We start from the raw sequence: 19,281 nt of genomic DNA, 5'->3' as shown, positions 1-19,281 counted from the left end.
AGAGCTGGACTATAACGTGGGTCTTCTGACAGCCAGCCACTTGCTTCTCGGCTCACTGCATCAGGGCTGTTTTTCCAGTTTCTGAAAGTTTTTTTATACGAGCCAATACTCACTCATACCTCCACCCACACAAAAATAAAAAGGACTTAAAGCAGAAGTTTTAGTTGGAAGTGAGCAAGAACTTCCTGGCAGCCAGAGCCACAGAATGCTGGTTCTAGAATCTCCAGCCTGGAGAAGTTCAGGAGGACTGTCCCAGGTCATTGAGACTGGAAATTACAACCTGACACCCGCTGGGCCGTATCTGGCTCACAGATGTGTTTGGCTTGGCCAACTTTTTCAAAATTGGGAGGTTTTACTGAAAAATCAGTAGATCAGGTGGTGCTGGGCCAAAGCAACACTCAGCTGATGCTGATGAGAAGGGGTGTGTGCCCCAAGCCCCTCTCTTCCCCATTGCTTCCCTGGTGCTGAGGCTGACTATCTCCAAAGTGTGGAAGTGAGTGCTTTCTCACATTCAGCCAGTGTCTGTCTTCATGTTACCTGTCAGGCCCCTGGAAGCACTTATTTATACCTGTGGCTGTTGGTTTAGACTGACTCTCCCTAGGCCTGAGGCAGGAAGATGGAAGAGACAGATTTTTTTTTTTTGAGACAGATCTCACTCTGTCACCCAGGCTGGGGTGCGGTGGCCCAATCTCTGCTCACTGCAGCTTCTGCCTCCCAGTTTCAAGCAATTCTCCTGCCTCGGCCTTCTGAGTAGCTGTGATTATCAGCACCCGCCACCACACCCGGCTAGTTTTTGTATTTTTAGTAGAGACAGGGTTGCACTATGTTGGCCAGGCTGGTCTCGAACTCCTGACATCAGGTGATCTGCCTGCCTCAGCCTCCGAAAGTACTGGGATTACAGGCATGAGCCACCGTGCCCAGCCAAGACAGATCTTTTTAAACCTTCTCACCAACTGAGGATTAACTGATCCCATTTAGAAACCACATCCCAGCTCCAAACCTTCCTGAAATAGATTATACTTTTTTTTTTTTTGGAGTTGGGGACTCGCTCTGCCCAGGCTGGAGTACAGTGGTGTGATCATAGTTTACTGCAGTCTCCACCTCCTGGGCTTAAGCGATCCTTCTGTCTCAGTGCCTAAAGTAACTGGGACTACCATGAGCTACCATGCCTGGCTAAGTTTTCCTATTTTTTATAGAGACAGGCTGTCACTATGTTGGCCAGGCTAGTCTCGAACTTCTGGCCCCAAGAGATCCTCCTGTCTCAGCCTCCCAAAGTGCTGGGATTATAGGCATGAGCCACTGCACCCGGCCCCTGATTATACTTTGAATTCTAGAATGCCCCTACTGGAAGGGCCCTTGGAGATAGATACACTTAGTGCCTCCCTTTTATAGATGGGGAAACTGAGGCCAGGGTCACCCAGAGAGTCAGGGGCATAATCTCACCCTCCCTAGGCATTTTTTTTTTCCCAAGGAACAGGGCAGAGCTTGAAGGTAGCCCTAGGACTCTGTCCATTTTGGCTTTTCTCAGTCCTCTCTTCCCAAGTAAGGAGGCGTCAGATGCTAAGTGATACTAAAATCTTTGCCCGTTGCAGTAAATGGATAAATCTGGACCTTTAAGAAAAGCTCAGTCCAGCTGGGTGCGGTGGCTCATGACTGTAATCCCAGCACTTTGGGAGGCCAAGGTGGGTGGATCACCTGAGGTCAGGAGTTTGAGACCAGCCTGGCCAACATGATGAAACCCTGTGTCTACTAAAAATACAAAAAATTAGCTGGGCGTGTTGGCAGGTGCCCGTAATCCCAGCTACCTGGGAGGCTGAGGCAGGAGAATCGCTTGAACCCAGGAGGCAGAGGTTGCAGTGAGTCGAGATGGCACCATTGCACTCCAGCCTGGGCAACAAGAGCAAAACTCTTTCTTGAAAAGAAAAGAAAAGAAAAGCCTAATCCACATCTCAGAAGGTCCAGCTAACAACATCTGGTGAGACCATTTACAAAGGGAACCAGGCTTAAAAACACATACACTCACACTCTCATTTTTTCCCCTCCTGATTATAAAAGCTATACAAGCTGGTTACGGAATGTTTGGAAAATCCAGGAAACTATGAAGAAAATTAAAAGGCTGCCTTACGAGGCCCCTGCCCCACACAGCCCTCAGGGGTAACTGCAGTTAACACTTTACTTAATGTCCACTTGGAGTTTTTTCTAGGCTTACGTGGTTTTACTCATACTATAGATCATATGGTATGACACTGTTTTCTTTAAAAAAAATTCCAATAGTCAGGGGTGGGAGAGTTGGCTGGCAAGGGGCCTCTTTCTGGAGTGGTGGAGGTCTCTTGTCTCTTGATCTGGGTAAGTGGTTACAGGGTTCATACATAGGTAGAAAGGCATCATCCTATGCCTTTTATATTTGTTTATTTTACTTGATAAAAATGGTATTTAAGATTATAATAATAGCAGCTCATTGCAAAGACATTGAAATAGAAGTATACGCACGCCCCTACTCCCCTGCCCAGGTTATAACCGCTGTGAGCAAGTAGTCCCTCCTAACCTGCAAGCTTCCCTGGGTCAGTCCAGAAGGTCGTGAGCATGGTATAGGAGCCAGCAGTGCGGGCCTGGTTCTGCCTGTCCCCTTGATGAGCTCCTTCTCTGACCTTGGGCTGCAGGGGAGGGGGCTGTGGCTCGTCTCACCTTCTTCCTTTTCAGCCTCACACCCGCTGGCTCCTGCCTGGGAACAGCCTGGCTCCTGCCTGGCCCAGGCGGGCTGCGGGCTGTGTTCACTGGGAAGGAATGGAAACACGTCTATTAAGTTTCATGGAAATCATGCTGAGGGGCCCACGTCTGGTGTTTGGGTTCCTGTGGTCCCAGGCTGGGCTGCCGGGTGGATTGGGAATGAGAGTGGCTAGCGTTCCTTCCTGCAGCCGCCTGGGCACCCCCACACCCACCACCGTGTGCTTCCTCCAATACTTGGACGGCTTATGAGCCCCTGGGGTTCAGGCCTGTAGTGGGTAATGTGCTGGCCAAGAGCTCGGAGCTCTGTTAACTCGGAACATACTTCCTTTTTACTGGCTGTCCCTTAAATGGTAACAGTGTGTGGCAAACCGAGCCAATTTGTGAAAGCTAAGGGCGTCCCAGTCTCTGAGCCTTGCTCTGTGAGAGGTAAACAGTTTCTTCAGGCTCTACTAGAAACTGGGAAGGACAGGCAGCTGGGATCGTCAGTCCCCACAGCTGGCGGTCCCCAGGCAGAGGGGGCGGCAGGAAACAGGGGAAGATCTGGGCAGACTTGGCAGGCCCCAATCTGGATTGGATCCTGGCTCTGTCTTTCTCTTCTCTGCGGTCTTGGGCAAGATCAGCCTCGGTTTCTTGACTTGCAAAACGGGTCATTCCTACTTGGCTCCTGGCATCGTTGTGTGGGCTAAACAAGAGAATGCAAGTAGGGGACCTGGGCACAGTAGCCGCCTGGAGACTGTTGTTATCATTGGGGTGACAGTAGTGGACACAGGGAGGGACCAGGAGATGGGGGATGCTTCACACAGAGGCTGGGACTTAAGCTTGGGCTGACAGGATGAGTGAAAATAAGTAAGAATGAATAGCAATAACAGCAGCGCCATGCCTTTGACTTTCCCCAAGACCCTCTACATCCATTAATTAGCTCCTTGTGTGTCTAGAACAATCATCTGAGTGAGGTAGGATAGGAATCAGAATCCCATCTATGTGCAGAAGGGGAAACTGAGGCACATCAGGGAAAGATAGTTTAACTCACTGTTTCCCTGAGGTTAGGATGCAGACCACAGTGATGACATAGACAACTGGCAAGGGGCCTCTCTCTGGAGTATGGAGCTCTTTTGTCTCTTGATCTGGGTAAGTGGTTACAGGGGCTCATACATAGGTTAAAAAGGCATCAACCTGTGCCCTTTATATTTGTTTATTTTACTTGACGAAAATGATACTTAAGATTATAATGGGGCCAGGCACAGTGTCTCATGCCTGTAATCTCAGCACTTCAGGAGGCCGAGGAGGGCGGATCACCTGAGGTCAGGAGTTCAAGACCAGCTTGGCCAACATGGTGAAACTGCATCTCTACTAAAACTACAAAAATCAGCTGGGCGCGGTGGTGGGTGCCTATAATCCCAGCTACACGGGAGGCTGAGGCAGAAGAATCACTTGAGCCCGGGAGGCAGAGGTTGCAGTGAGCCAAGATTGCATCACTGTACTCCAGCCTGGGTGACAAAGTGAGACTCTGTCTCAAAAAAAAAAAAAAAAAAGATGGCCAGGCACGGTGGCTCACGCCTGTAATCCCAGCACTTTGGGAGGCCGAGACGGGCGGATCACGAGGTCAGGAGATCGAGGCCATCCTGGCTAACATGGTGAAACCCCGTCTCTACTAAAAATACAAAAAAATTAGCCGGACGTGGTGGTGGGTGCCTGTGGTCCCAACTACTCGGGAGGCTGAGGCAGGAGAATGGCCTGAACCCGAGAGGCGGAGCTTGCAGTGAGCCGAGATCGCGCCACTGCACTCCAGTCTGGGCGACAGAGTGAGACTCCGTCTCAAACAAACAAAACAAAACAAAACAAAACAAAAAAGACTATAATAGCAGTGGCTCATTGCAAAGACATTGAAATAGAAGTATACACATCCCCCCACCCCCACTCCATTGCCCAGGTATAACCACTGTGAGCAGGTAGTTTTCTATGTCCCTCTGCACTACAAGGTTCCCTGGGTCAGTCCAGAAGGTCATGAGCATAGTATAGGGGCCAGGAATGCGGGCCTGGTTAGACACAAGGTATGTCACAGACTGGAACTAAATGACATGGAACCATGTGATGGACAATCAGTCCCTTTCAAATTCTCTGAGCTTCTCCAGACCTAAGGAGAAAGACTTCCTCTGGGGATAAGATGTCTTTAACATCTCTCTGATGCATTTGGGAGAAAGAGAGGGAGAAGACCCCCTTAGGCTCCAAGAGGTGACCAGATGTCCCTAGAATTTAATGGTACTATTTGTTTTCATTGTTTATTTTTATTTTTTAAAGTAGTTTATTTTCACAGAAATACAAACAGTAAACAAAAAATACTTTATATAAGTAATATATTTAAATATATTTTAATAAATGAAATAATACAAAAACCATCCAATGCATCATCAGTTTATTTTTGGAGTTACATTCTATTTATGCCAGTTTACAGTTCTTTTTCCATTTATAGTGATGATGTAATAACAATTATAATATTGCCACAGATCCACCCAAACATGGTGATTCCTACCTTCTTCTTCTTGCCCTTGCCCCCACATGTGCCTGGTAACATGGCCGCCCCCACATATCACCACCTGTGTAGAACATCATGGCGCCCTGCATTTGCATATTAAAAAGCTAGGGTAGTAGGGCCAGTTTTTTCGTGGGCTACATGAGCGACATGCCTGGTCAAACCAATCCCTTGAGCCCTATGCAAATCAGACACCATCTCCTCCAACTCCTCGTAGAAGCAGCCACTTTTCTGCAGCACACGGGATTTTCTCTTTGTTAGAATCCTCCTCCCTCTGTCTCCATACAGGAGAACTGTTTTCTTCTTCCTTCTTTCTTTCTTGCCTATTAAACTTTCTGCTCCTTAAAACCACACACACACACACAGACACACACACACACACACACACACACACACACCATAATAATAATAATATGACCACAGAAATTGTAGTGATGGCTCTTACTTAATGAGCACCTACTAAATTCTAGTCCTGTGCAGAGAATTCGCATGTATTACCTCAATACACCCAATCTTGATCAACTCCTTAAGGTGGGTGTAATTACAGTCTCCATTTTACAGATGAGGAAACTGAGGCACAACGAGTTAAATCTGACTTGCCAGGTACGCACAACCAGTAAGTGACAGAACCAGAGTTTGAACCCGGGCAGTCTGGCTGCACTTGCATAACCACTGTGATGATACAGAGTCTCATTGAAAAACACAATTATGTAAGTTTTGAAAAAGTGAGTGGATTTGAAGAAAAATAGTAAGTGCTAATAGTATGCCTGGTATGAGGAGATGCTAAACATCATAAAAGTCATCATGAATGATTAAATTTCCAAAACCAAAACAAATCAAGCTTAGCCCAGCTCAATATGCTTTCTTTACACAAGGAAAGAGGCCCAGAGAGGGAAAGGACCTACTCAAGGCTGCACAGAGAGGCTGGAGCCAACGTCTCAACAGAGAGGCCAGAGCCCAAGTCTCAGGAGAGAGGAGGGAGGGAGTGGGGAGGGCACCTGGCAGGGGAAGGGACTGCTCCCAGAATTGCATGGGGTGGGAAATGTCAGAGTTTGACCATGATTGGTGGGGGTTGGGGGGGGATTAGAAGAGGACACCGGGCCAGATGAGACCTTCCCTGTTCTGCCAAGTTGAAGGCCCCTCCCTCCACCTCAGTGTAAAACCTCCTGGGTACATGTGATTTCAGCACCAGATGCCTGTCGGTCCATCATCCTCTCTGAGCTCACTGCCACGGCAGTGCCTGGACCCTGTTTCCATTACAATGGGCTGTGGACACTCATTCATTCACTCATTCATTCTACAAATAGTGATGGCGGTCCCCTGCGCCCAGCACTGTGTGGGCTACGGGTGGGAGGGAGCCTCGGTCCTCTGTAAAAGCCTCCTGGCATTGGAATCTTGCTGGCATTGAGAAATGCCACCCTCCTCCTCCTCAGAGCTCCTACTGTATTTCTCTTTCTTCAGGGGCCTCATTTACTAAAATGATTTTTCCCTCCTTAAGTAAGCTCCCTTTGAGTGGGGTCCTTATTTATTCTCATCTCCCTTTGCCCCCCTGGGCAACAGGTAGACCTGGAGCTTGCAACCAGGCTGGGGCAACCAGAAGGGCCCCCGTGAGGCTCATGACCTATGGGTCCTAAGACCATACCTGGGTGGAAACCTCTGGCCTAGTCCAACTTGTCTATTTGACAGAAAAATGGTGGTTCTGACCAGGCGCGGTGGTTCATGCCTCTAATCCCAGCATTTTGGGAAGGCGAGACGGGTGGCTAGCTTGAGCTCAGGAGTTCAAGACCAGCCTGGGCAACATGGTGAAACCCCATCTCTATCAAAAATACAAAAATTAGCCAGGCATGGTGGTGGGTGCCTGTGGTCCACAGCTACTCGGGAGGCTGAGGTGGAAGGATTGCTGGAGCCCAGGAAGTCAAGACTGCAGTGAGCCGAGATAGCACCACTGCACTCCAGTCTGGGCGACACAGCAAGATCTTGTCTTTAAAAACAAACAAACAAACAAAAAGGCCAAGCACGGTGGCTCATGCCTGTAATTCCAGCTACTCGGGCTGAGGCAGGAGAATCGCTTCAACCCAGGAGGCGGAGGCTGCAGCAAGCAGAGATGGGAACACTGCACTCCAGCCTGGGCAACAGAGCAAGACTCTGTCTCAAAAATAATAATAATAATAAAAAAAAAGAGAAGACAAGAAAAGGAAAAGAAAAATTGCGATTCAGAGAGGGACATTTTGTTTCTTCTGCCATAAAATTTATGAAGCACCTGTTTGTGCCGGGTCCTGTGCAGACACCAAGGCCCCAGAGAGGAAAAGAAGCCAGTGCTTACTGTACCTGCCTCCTGTTGCCACTGTAGCAAATGATCATGCACTTTAGTTTCAAGCTACACAAGTATAGTATCTTGCAGGTAATAAAAGATCAGAGGCCTGACATGCATTTCACTGGGCCAAAAACAAAGTCTTGGCAGGGCTATTTCTCTTCTGGAGGCTCTAGGGGAGAATCCATTTGCTTGCCTTCTCCAGCTTCTAGGAGACGCCCGCATTCCTTGGCTCCCGCTCTATGTTCCAAGCCAGCAACATCACATCTCTCTGATCCTGCTTCCGTTGTCATATTTCCGCTATTTATTTATTATTTTATTTTATTTATTATTGCTCTGTCGCCTAGGCTGGAGTGCAGTGGCGCCATCTTGGCTCACTGAAACCTCCATCTCCCAGGTTCAAGCAATTCTCATGCCTTGGCCTCCCGAGTAGCTGGGATTACAGGCATGCATCACCACACCTGGCTACTTTTTTGTATTTTTAGTAAAGATAGGGTTTTGCTATATTGGCCAGGCTGGCCTTGAACTCCTGACCTCAAGGGATCCACCCACCTCAGCCTCCCAAAGTGCTGGGATACAGGCATGAGCCACCACACCCAGCCTATTTACGATTTTTAATGTAATAAGAGATGGAATCTCACTATGTTGCCCAGGCTGGTCTCAAATTCCTAGCCTCAGGCGATCCTCCCACCTCAGCTTCCCAGAGTGCTGGGATTACAGGTGTGAGCCACCACCCCTGGCCCATAGTCACATTTCCTCTTACCCTTCCCTCTTCTGCATCCTCTTCCACCTGGTGATTACACTGGGCCCATTTGTCTAATCCAGGATGGTCTCCTTGTTTTAAAGTCAGCTGATTAGCAAACTTAATTCCATTGGTAGCCTTAACTCCCCTTTGTCTTGTAATAGCACGTTCACAGGTTCCAGAGATTAGGATGAGGGCGTCATTGGAGGTCATTCTAGGTCATTCTACCCATTACACCTGCCTTTAGATGGGAACTGCTGTAATAGGGGTACTATAGGATCCCAGAAAAGGGGACACCTGATCTCACTGGGGTAGTTGGGGGCACCCAAGAAAATCTCCTGGAGGAGTTGACAGCTGACCTGAGTCTTGAATGAGGAGTTGGCCAGGTGAGGAGGGGTGGAAGTGAAGGGCATTCCAGCAGGAAGCCACTGCATGTGCGGAGGCCTCGAGGTGAGCGAGGGAAGGCATGTGCCACTGTGGCCGAAGCATGGAGAGGGGTGGCAAGGCTGGAGGGGAGGCGGGGGCGGAGGGCAGCTGCCAGATCTCAGGGGAGCTGGATGCCTGGAGGCTGATGCTTCCTGAAGACGGTGGGAACCTTTGAGGGGTTTGGAGCACAGACTGATGAGGTCCGGTTTGCATTTGAGAAAGGTCACTCTGGGGTCCTGGTGGAAAATGGCTGGGGTGAGGCAGACGAGAATTTGGCAGCCAAAGAGAGGAGTCAGGTGATCCTGGGTCCTGAGCCCAGTGTTCCCTCTTCTGGACTCTGACTGCCAGAGGGACGGGCTGACTGCCTTCTGGATCCCTTCCTGGAAGAGGCGGTGAAGCCTGGATCAGGGCGGGGGCAGGGGACAGAGTGGAGCACCTGGCTGGAGAGCTGTTGGTGGAGGGGAAGTGTTGTGGGACACACTGAGGGCTGTTTGTGGGTTGGGAGGCAGGAGGAGAAGCAGTGCTGTGAGCAGATTTCTGGCCTAGGAGCCTGACTGGGCGGTGGGGTCATCACCGAGGTAGGACTGGGGGAGGAGCAGGTTTGGGAAGTTGCTAGGTTGGGTCTGATATGTTGGCGGTTGGTGGCTGAGAGGCATCTAGGAGGTCCATGGGAGGCAGCTGGCTGTACAGTCTGCAGCCGTGGACTTGTATCAGTTATTGCTGTGTGAAAAATGACCCCGAAGCTCAGTGGCAAAACAGCAATCACTTATTCTCACTCTCCCATCTGCATGTGGAGTGGGGCTGTCTGGTCTGGGCTGGGCTTCCCTCGTGGCTCAGCTTCAGGCTGCAGGCCTGCAGGCCAGCCAGGCGGTCAGACTGGGGCAATGCCAAAATCCTCTTTCTCTTTGACCCTGACCTGAATGCCCACCCCCCACCCCTATTCCTCCACGTCTCCGTGGATCAGCAGATGACATTTGAGCAAAGACCTGCAAGAGGTGTGGGAATGAGGCTGTCTTGAGGAAGAGCATTCTAGGCAGAGGGAACAGCCAGTGCAAAGGCCCCGAGGTGAGATTGTGCCTAGTGTGTTTGAGGGACAGGAAAGAAGGCCAGTGTGGCTGGCAGTGATGAGTGAGGGGGGTGGGGTAGGAGAGGAGGTCAGAGAATTAGCAGGGTCCTTAGGCATATGGGGCCTGGAAGGTCACGGGAAGTGGTCTCTGCCCTTATTATCATTGCTATTATCACCCCCTCCTCCTGTCCCCCACAGGACCCTCCATCCCTCGACACAGCCATCCAGCATGCCCTGGCGGGCCTCTATCCTCCTTTCGAGGCCACAGCACCCACCGTCCTGGGTCAGGTGTTCCGTCTCCTGGACTCTGGCTTCCAGGGGGATGGGCTGAGCTTCCTTCTGGATTTCCTGATCCCTGCCAAGCGCCTGTGTGAGCAAGTGCGAGAAGCAGCCTGTGTAAGTCAAGAGGGAAACAGGGACAGGGAACAAGCTGTTCCAGAAAGTCATGGGGCTAGAGGCGGGCAGAGAAGGAGGTGGGCTGGCCTGTGTCTTGTTTCACGGGGAGCTGAGGGTGTGGGGGGACTTTCCAAGTATCATTGCTTGCCCAGGGGGAGACATCAGCCCCCCAGATCAAAGGGGATTACCTTGTGACATCTATGAGTTCATTACATTGTACTGTCACCAGCAGAGAAGAAGGCCTGAATAAAGGCATCCTTGGGGGCTCCCTGGTCTTGGGGAGCCTGCCCTGCGCCTGACATTGTGGGCACTGCCAAGTGCCTTTGGTGAAGTGGGGCAGCTTCAGTGGAAATAGCAGAGAAGGTCCTAGAGCTTCCCCGGAGCCCCTGAGGCATCAGGACTCTTGCTTTCTTCCCCTGTGACCTCTTCAAACTCAGATCTCAGGGAGGCCTCTGCCAAGGCGAAGTGGAGAGAAAAGTGTTTTAGCCAGACTCATTGGCTGCAAATGACAGAATCCTCACTCAAACCAGGGAAGGGTGGATCAGGCCTCAGGCCCAAGTTGATCCACTGATCAAATCCCTTGAAGATCCATTCTGTCCCTAGTCTCTGCTTTGCGCTGCTTGTTGGCATTATTCTTCCAGGCTAAGTGTTCCCACAAGGCTGGAACCCAGGGAAGCTCAAGGATTTATATTCTATCCTAGAGAGGAAAATAAACTCTTTCCCATCCACTGCACATAGAAAAATCTCAAGGAAGGATCCTGATTGGCCAGGCTTGGGTCATATGCCCATTCCTGGACCAATCACTGTGGCCAGAGGAGTGGGGTACCAGGATTGGCCAAGCTTGAGTCACATGTCTACCTCTATGGTCAGAGGGTGGAGCTGTTTTAAGAAAAGGATGAGAAGGCCGGCAGTGGTGGCTCATGCCTGTAATCCCAGTACTTTGGGAGGCCAAGGCAGGCGGATCATGACGTCAGGGGTTTGAGACCAGCCTGGCCAACATGGTGAAACCCTGTCTCTACTAAAAATACAAAAATTAGCCGGGCGTGGTGGCACATGCCTGTAATCTCAGCTACTCGGGAGGCTGAGGCAGGAGAATCGCTTGGAGGCAGGAGAATCGCTTGAACCCAGGAGGCAGAGGTTGCAGTGAGCCAAGATCACGCTATTGCACTCCAGCCTGGGTGGCACAGTGAGACCTCGTCTCAAAACAAAAAACAAAAAACAAAAAACAAAAAACAGAAAAGGATGAGAGAAGCCTGAGGAGACCAAGCCGTCAAATGCCCACCGCAGGAACTTGCCATTCCCTTCATGGGTTTCCCTACTGTTCCCTGCTCTGTTGTTATTAACACCCACCCTCCTGCTACCTCAGCCTCAAGAATCACAAAGAGGTTCTAAGGTCCCATCAGCCTGTCCTGAGTTGCCCACTGCCTGTCAGGGACACAGTTCATCAGAAGCAACAAGGAAGGGTGGGGACTGTGTGCGTCATTCGTCATTCCAGTAGTAGAAATAAATTGAACGTGGCAGCTAAAAGTCCAGGGTTAGGAACCAGAAGGAAAGTGAGATAATCTATTTTACATGCTTAGCACAGAGCCTGGCTCATAGAAATAGCTCACTACATGGGAACTGGTATTGGAGAAGAAGGGAGCTTCTCATGGAAGCATTTGCAGCCACTTCCACATGACACTATTTCATGCAGATGCTCCCCCATCCTTATTTCTTCTCCCTGACAAGCTACACAATTGCCCACTTCCCTTATTTGGCCATTTAAACTTCATTTGCACTGGCCGCTTCCTCAAGGTAACAACATTTCCGCATCTTTATTTTTCCTTGTAGGTGAGTTTAATCTCATTGTAATGATAGGCAAATATCTGTCAATCTCAGAGCAAAGGGAAGTCATGTGGGATTAACAGGATGGCTTCTGGGTTCAGATGCCCCAGGTTCAAATCCAAGCTCATCACTGTGAACTTTGGAGATCCATGCCACCTCTCTGAGTTTCAGTTTCCTTATGTGTCAAGCAGAAACGTTAATAACACAGTACCTAGCACATGGAGATGACAACACATGGAGATGACAACACATGGCTTAGCAAAGACTCTGGCATGCAGCAAGTGCCCAGTAGCTATTGGCTATCGCTATCCCACTTCCTTGTTTCTCCATCTGAAATAAGAGCATGGCAGCCTCAAAGTCTGCCTCTCCAGCCACCATCACCCAGAGGCAGCCACCTTCACATAAAGTCTGGTGGGGCTTGGGGACAGATACAGCTGACTTGAAATGTGAAGGCCTAGGTCCAAGTCCCTGATGCTTATCAGCTGTGTGGCTATGAGCCAAATGTTTCACCACACTGAGCCTCAGTTGCATCATCTGTAAAATGAAAATAATAATGCCTGAACTGCCTACATCAAACTGAGTTACTGTGAAAGTCAAGTGAGATGAGCAAAGCCATCATCACTCTGGTGCTTTGCTGTTTGCAAAAAATGGCTGGGCTGTTTTTTCTCATTCAATGAGAAGGTGAGAGAGAAAGCATGTTGCAAACCCAAGAGGGCTAAGTGAAAAGGGTTGAGAAAACCTACAGACTCATGAAGGTTTATGGATATTAAGCTTCTCTGAGGCAGCCCAATCTACAATATGACTGATATAAATGGGTTTATCAACATAAGGTATAACTATGGTCAGATCTCACTATTTCTGCAATCAATAATTCCAGGAAACACCTGTTTAATTAGCAGGAAATTCAGTCTCACTCTCTGTACATCTCCCCTACACACATCCAAATTATATAAGATTGTCTGGGACTTACTCAATCCACAGAACTCAGACTCTTTTTCCAAAAGCCAGTTAAAGACCTGTTGTCAGCCCAGTGGAGCTGTTGTTTCTGTTGTTGCCACATGGTGTCACTGTTGAACACTGGTCCCGCACAGCCCAGTGGAGAGGCTCAACTGAGAGGGATCACTTGGGTCACAGCCTGTTCCAGAATGATCCGCTGTACCCACCTATACCGGGAATTTCTGGCAACTCCTGTTAAAAAAAATTTTTTTTTAAGTTTTGCTTCACCTTCGTGTTATTATCCATTAATGGGAAATAAATAAAAAATAAACAAATGAGCCTTCATTTATTTAATGAGAAATAAATAAACAAACAAATAAAAAATAAACATTCAGGCCCAGAATAACCTTTGGGTCAGGAAAAACTGGACAGCCATCTAGTAAGTTAGTGGCAGGGTCAGATTTCCTGACTTCTCATTCAATACTGTTTCTACTTCACCCTCATACACTATGCAAATTCAATAAGATGTTCAACACTTTATTATAAAATAGGCATTGTGTTAGATGATTTTGGCCAACTGTAGGCTGATGTAAGTGTTCTGTGCACTTTTAAGATAGGCTAGTCTAAATAAGCTATGATGTTCTGTAGATTAGGTACATTAAATGCATTTTTGACTTATGATATTTTCAATTTATGATGGATTTACCAGGATATAACCCCACCATAAATTGAGGCCATCTGTATAATCTCACTTAATCCTCATACCAACCCAGTAATACTGACATGTATTATTATCCTATTTGCAGATAGGGAAATTGGGGCTCAAAGAAGTTAAGCAATTTGCACAAATTAGCAACGTAGATGTTTGTCTAAAGCACGTCTCCCTGGCTTTAAAATGGAGGGCTAAGGCTTGAATTGGGTTGGGAAATGTTCTGGATAGATGCAGAGAGGAAGGGAGCATGAGCCAAGCAAGGGGACCACTTGGGAAAGCCGATTGCTAACTAGTGCATGGTGCTCTGAGCTTTCTCACTTGGGTCAGTAGGCTAGGATTTCCAAGGTCAGGGCCAGGACGAGGGTGGGGCAGGAGAGTCAACCTTTGCACAACCTTGACAGTGAGTGCCTCCTAAATGCTGCCTCATCCTAGTCCCTGACCTGTTCCAGATTCCACGTGGGAGAGGGAAAGGAGCAAATCCAAGGGTGGAGCCTTTCAGGGCCGGGTTCTCTGATGCCATCCCCTTCTCTCCACAGGCTCCCTACTCACACTGCCTCTTCTTACACGAGGGCTGGCCACTCTGTCTGAGGGATGAAGTTGTGGTCCACTTGGCACCCCTCAATCCTCTCTTATTGCGCCAGGGTGACTTCTACCTCCAAGTGGAGCCCCAGGAGGAGCAGTCTGTCTGCATCATGATCAAATGCCTCTCCCTGGACCTCTGCACAGTGGACAAGAAGCCTGTTCCCGAGCCAGCCTACCCTATACTTTTCACCCAAGAATGGCTGGAGGCCATCAACAGTGACTTTGAGGGAAATCCCCTACACAACTGCTTGGTAGCATCAGAAAATGGTATTGCCCCTGTGCCTTGGACCAAGATAACCAGCCCAGAGTTTGTGGATGACAGACCCCAAGTAGTGAATGCCCTCTGCCAAGCCTGGGAGCCCCTTCCATTAGAGGCACTGGATTTGAGCAGCCCTCAAGAGTTGCACCAGGCCAGCTCCCCAGACAACCAGGTGCTTCTTGCCCAGAGTTTGGCCAAGGGTAAGGGCAGGACATATGGGAGCAAGTATCCAGGACTCATCAAGGTGGAGCAAGCCCGGTCTGGGGAGGTGGCTTTCAGGATGGACGAGGTGGTCAGCCAGGACTTCGAGGGAGACTATGTGGCTCTCCTAGGCTTTTCCCAAGAGAGCAGAGGAGAGTCTCCCAATAGGGAGGTAGGCACATCCAGTGGGTGTACTTCTGGGGCACTAGAGGAGATAGCTGGAACTAAGGAAACTCCCTTATTTCAAAAGATACTGCCTCTCTCAGAGGCCAATGAAGGACCTTCCTTGGGAAATCGGGCTTGCACAAAGCCAGAAAGCTCTGAGGAGAGGCCCTATAATTTGGGCTTCAGGAGAAAGGTCAATCATAAAGCACCCACCCACAACTCAGAAAGGCCGCCCCAAGGCTCCTACATGAATGTCCTTGAGGACCCACTGGACTGTGCCTCTGGTCTCAGGGCAGGTGTCTCACAAGAGCCAGCTGCCTCCAAGATGCAGGGACCTCTAGGAAACCCAGAGAATATGGTGCAGCTCAGGCCTGGACCAAGACAAGCCTCCTCTCCCCGCCTGTCCCCAGCTTCTCCTGCAGCTCCAGCCTCTGAAACAAAGATAGAGGTGATGACCAAAGAGAGAAATGGGAGACTTCCCAAGCCCATGCCCTGCCCTAGCAGAAACACCTCCTCCCCTGAGCCCCCCACTCCTGGGCTCAAATTCTCATTCTTGAAAGGGCAGAGGCGACTCTCTGTGACCCCGGAGAAAGCCTCACTCCAGCACGATGGGCCCTGGAAAGTCCTGTGTTCCCTCTACTCTCCTAAACCCAACCGAGCCAAATCTTCGGGGAAAGGTAAGATGCCCACATGCTCAGCTGTACAAGGAGGTTATTGTCTGGTTGAGATCACATTTCAGGTGGTTTTGGTTGTAAGTGATAGAGACCACCTGGGCTGGCTCAGCTTCAGGGGTTTAGTATACAGTGTGGCATGTTAAGGGGCTTGAAGTCTCATGTGTCTGGAATTGAGCAAGGCACTGTGACTGTGTTACAACTGCCTGAGTTCACACTCCACCTTTGCCATACACTGGCTGTGTGACGTTGGCCAAGTACTGAGTTTCTCTGAGTCCACGTTCTCCCTATCTGTGCAATGGGAATGTCACCTATTTCACAGTGTTATTTTGAGGGTTCAAAGTGACACCAGAAGCCAGGTGTAGAGGCTTATCCTGTAATCCCAGTGCTTTGGTGGCTGAAGCGGGAGAATTTGGGTGGCTTGAGGCCAGGAATTTACAAGAAAGAAAGAAAAGAAGGAAAAAAGGAAGGAAGGAAGGAAGGAAAGAAGGAAGGAATAAATAAAAAACTGGGCTTGGTGGTGCATGCCTGTAGCCCCCGCCACTCGGGAGGCTGAGGTGGGAGGATCTTTCAGTCCCAGGAGTTCAAAGCTGCAGTGAGCTATGTTCATGCCACTGCATTCCAGCCTGGGCAACAGAGTGAGACTCTGTCGCTAAGGAAAAAAAAGTGAGGTGTGGGGAGGGGTAACACTAGAAGTAAGGGGCTTAGCGCAATGCCTGGCACATGGGAGAGATCAATAGTTGTAAGCTATTATTAGTCAGAAAGAGAAAGAGGAGACATTTTCCCCTTAGAAAGCCCATCTTCTGCTTAACATCCTTTTCTTTGCTGTTGCTTTTTCCCAGCTGGAACAACTCAGACCAAAACATCTGGCCCAGCCACTGCCCCCGGCCCACTGACTGAGGAAAAGGCTGCCTTGCCAGAAGCTTCTGCAGGCTCCCCAGAAAGAGGCCCCACCCTGGAGGAGGAGCCCCCAGGGCCTGAGCCCAGGATTGGGGCTCTAGGTGTCAAGGTTTTCCGCTCCAGGATAGCATGCCTGCCAGGTTCCAGGGGATTCAAGCAGGAGGTGGTAGGGAGGGAGCTGGGGGCCCCAGAGCATCCTCAGGTGCTGTTGGGTGGAGGGGAGGCAGGGAATGTCCTGGAGGCCTAGGTTCTAGACCAAGCCTCCTTGGGCCTCAGTTTCCTCATCTTTCCCATGGGAGAATTGGAATAGATGAAAGCAATTTGTTGGTATCCATCCACCCATCTATCTGTCTGTCCATCTGTCTACTTGTCCATCCATCAGTGAAGCAGCCAAGGTGGATACTGGGTTCCCCAGAAGCAGAGCCTGAGACATAGATTTTTGGGAAAGTGACCTATTGGAGGAGGGCTCTGAGGAGAAGGACAGAGGGCCAAGGCAGGGGAAGGAGCCAAGCAAGGCTGTGGGCTGACACCAGGGAGAGCACTGGGGCATGACCCGCCCCACAGAGCTGGCTCCAGCTGAAGGTGTAGGGGACTGGCCTTTTATAAGCCTTGTCTGTCAGTCATTAACTGTGGGCTGATCCCCGGTCTGTCCGTCATTAATGAACTGCAGGAACTTCGGGCTGATCCTGGAATGGGGTGGGGCAGGGGGAGCCAGTGATCCAGGTCAGCCCAGAGTGCTTCTTCAGAGAGGTGGCATCTGTGAGCCACTGACAACTGATACTTGCAGACTCTGGGGATGGGTTCTCTGCCTGCTGAGGGGATCTGGGTTTGGGGTACTAGCAGCATCCAATACAGAAGGTCTTATCACTCGTATTTAATATTTCCCCATTGTTGTAACAGACATTTACTGGTTCCTGGGCTTAGCACTGGCGATTCATAAGAGAACAAGTCTGATGTGTTCTCTGCTCTCAGGAAACCTATATTCTAGTGGTGGGGAAAAGCCAACAGGTTATCACAACAGATTATTGAAACCCAGTGTAAACAAAGTGTGACAGTTGGGAAGGACAGGGCTGTGGGAGCACAGATGAGTCCCCTGGTTCAGGCTTAGGGTAGTAGAGGTCAAGGATGACTTCCCGGAGGAAGTAACGTAAAGCCCAGTCCTATGGTATGAGTAGGAATTATCCAGGTGAAGAGTTGGGAACGGCGTTCCAGACAAAGGGAACAGCATGTGCAAAGGTCCAGAGACAAGAGAACCACAGTGCTTTCTGGAGACTGATTGTCCTGAAATACTATTTTACTTCACAGACTTCTATATCTCTCCAGGACCTTGGGCACTGCCCTGTCTTTTTGCAGCTCCCAGGAGACCTTATCTGTCCTTTTCCTGGTCATCTTTGCTGAAGCTCCTGCTGTTTGTTCCATATTAATTGTACACAAAGGATCTCATGATCCTCTTAGGGCCATCATGGGCCAAGGGCTCAGATTTTGTCCATGGAAGGCTCTGCTGTGGGAGGAAGATGACCTTTGTTTTAGTTCTAACTCTATCATTAGCTCCCTGTGTGGCCTTGGAGAAGTCACTGCCCTCTCTGGGCCTCCTCGAGAGGAGGAGAACAGGCAGATAGGACCTGGCTCACTGTCACTCTTCCCTCAGTTACTCTTGTTGTAATTCTTGGGGGTTGCAACATGCACTGTTAGCTCGCACATGCCTGATGCGTAGTATGTGTGCAAAAAGCATTTGCTGTGTGAATGAGCGACGTCCACATGTGTGCTCCTTCTGTCCATTTTTTGTCCCGCTCTTCTCTAGTGATCTTGTCCTCGTTCCCCACATGACTCCCCCCATCGCATCCCCCGTAACCAACTTCTCCCCGCCGGGTTTTCATGTTAAGGCTCCCTCTCCTTTATTACCACTGCTTCTCTTTCCAGGTCACCCACTGCCCCAAGTTTCATCATCTTCAGGCCTCCCAAAACCTTGAACCTATTGGCTAAACCACCTTTTCACTCCCCTTTTCCAGCATGTCTCCCCACCGTCCACCACATCCCTTCCCCATCATCGTATCTCCCCTACTCTCCACCACATCCCTTCCCCATCATCGTATCTCCCCCACCCTCCACCACATCCCTTCCCCATGATTATGTCTCCCCCACCTTCTGTCACATCCTCACATCCCTTCTTCCTAGCTTAGATTCCAGGCTCACATTGTAATCACTTCCTTTCAAACACTCACTCGCTTGCTTTCCTCTTCCACCTTCACACTTACCCAGATAAATCCCAACCTCCGTGAGATCCAACTCTCCACCTGCACCCTCAAGCTGAACGAAGCTGGAAAAATCTGCACAATTGTGCAGGCTAATTGTGTTGGATTCCTGACCACTGACCTCTGGGGGTCCCAATGGTGCTAGTGGATCCTACTTCACCTCCAGAGTCCTGAATGACTCCCCCACAGTCCTGTGTGATGACTTCACACCTTCTCTCTCCTTTGACCTTCAACACCACCTTCCCCAACTTAAATCTCAGCTGATGACCTTCCTTCTGGTCTGACTGAGTAAGCAGAAGCAATTGGAAGGAAGTCTATGAATTGCTTCTGCTTACTCAGTCAGACCAGAAGGAAGGTCATTCACCTACCTGCTGGCATCTGTACCCACAGGCTCAGCATTCTAGTATGGATGAGTTGTCCGTGTGCCTGAGGCTGACCCTGAACCAGTGCTCTGTTCCTCTTTACCTCCTCAAAGACATCCCTCCAGCAAGATTCTCTTCTCCTTCCTACAGGATCATCTTTCCTCTTTGGCTCTGGGCCATTCCCATCAGGATGAGAACACGCTGCAATATTGCCCAGCT

General features: G+C 49.7%; 1 protein-coding gene and 1 long non-coding RNA gene across 4 annotated transcripts in view; one reads left to right on the top strand and one right to left on the bottom strand.

Moving 5' to 3' along the window:
* LOC100987974 (uncharacterized) overlaps positions 1 to 4,590 on the bottom strand; it is a 38,122-nt gene extending 33,532 nt beyond the window's left edge. The window contains exon 1 of the long non-coding RNA XR_001337543.5: positions 2,546 to 4,590. This is a non-coding gene — a long non-coding RNA (uncharacterized LOC100987974). The remainder of the gene's footprint in view (positions 1 to 2,545) is intronic.
* The window catches only part of KIAA1755 (KIAA1755 ortholog), a 48,649-nt gene that overhangs the window by 4,968 nt on the left and 24,400 nt on the right, over positions 1 to 19,281 (top strand). For all 3 annotated transcript variants that reach the window (XM_003805018.6, XM_063601123.1, XM_034946972.3), the window contains exons 2-4: positions 10,001 to 10,198; positions 14,207 to 15,554; positions 16,391 to 16,588. In XM_003805018.6, the coding sequence (XP_003805066.3) occupies positions 10,001 to 10,198; positions 14,207 to 15,554; positions 16,391 to 16,588 (1,744 nt within the window). The remainder of the gene's footprint in view (positions 1 to 10,000; positions 10,199 to 14,206; positions 15,555 to 16,390; positions 16,589 to 19,281) is intronic.

This window comes from Pan paniscus, chromosome 21 (genome assembly GCF_029289425.2).
Source record: "Pan paniscus chromosome 21, NHGRI_mPanPan1-v2.0_pri, whole genome shotgun sequence".
NCBI classification, from domain to species: domain Eukaryota; kingdom Metazoa; phylum Chordata; class Mammalia; order Primates; family Hominidae; genus Pan; species Pan paniscus.
Note: the sequence above shows the minus strand (reverse complement) of the source record. Positions and strands in the feature narration are given on the sequence as shown.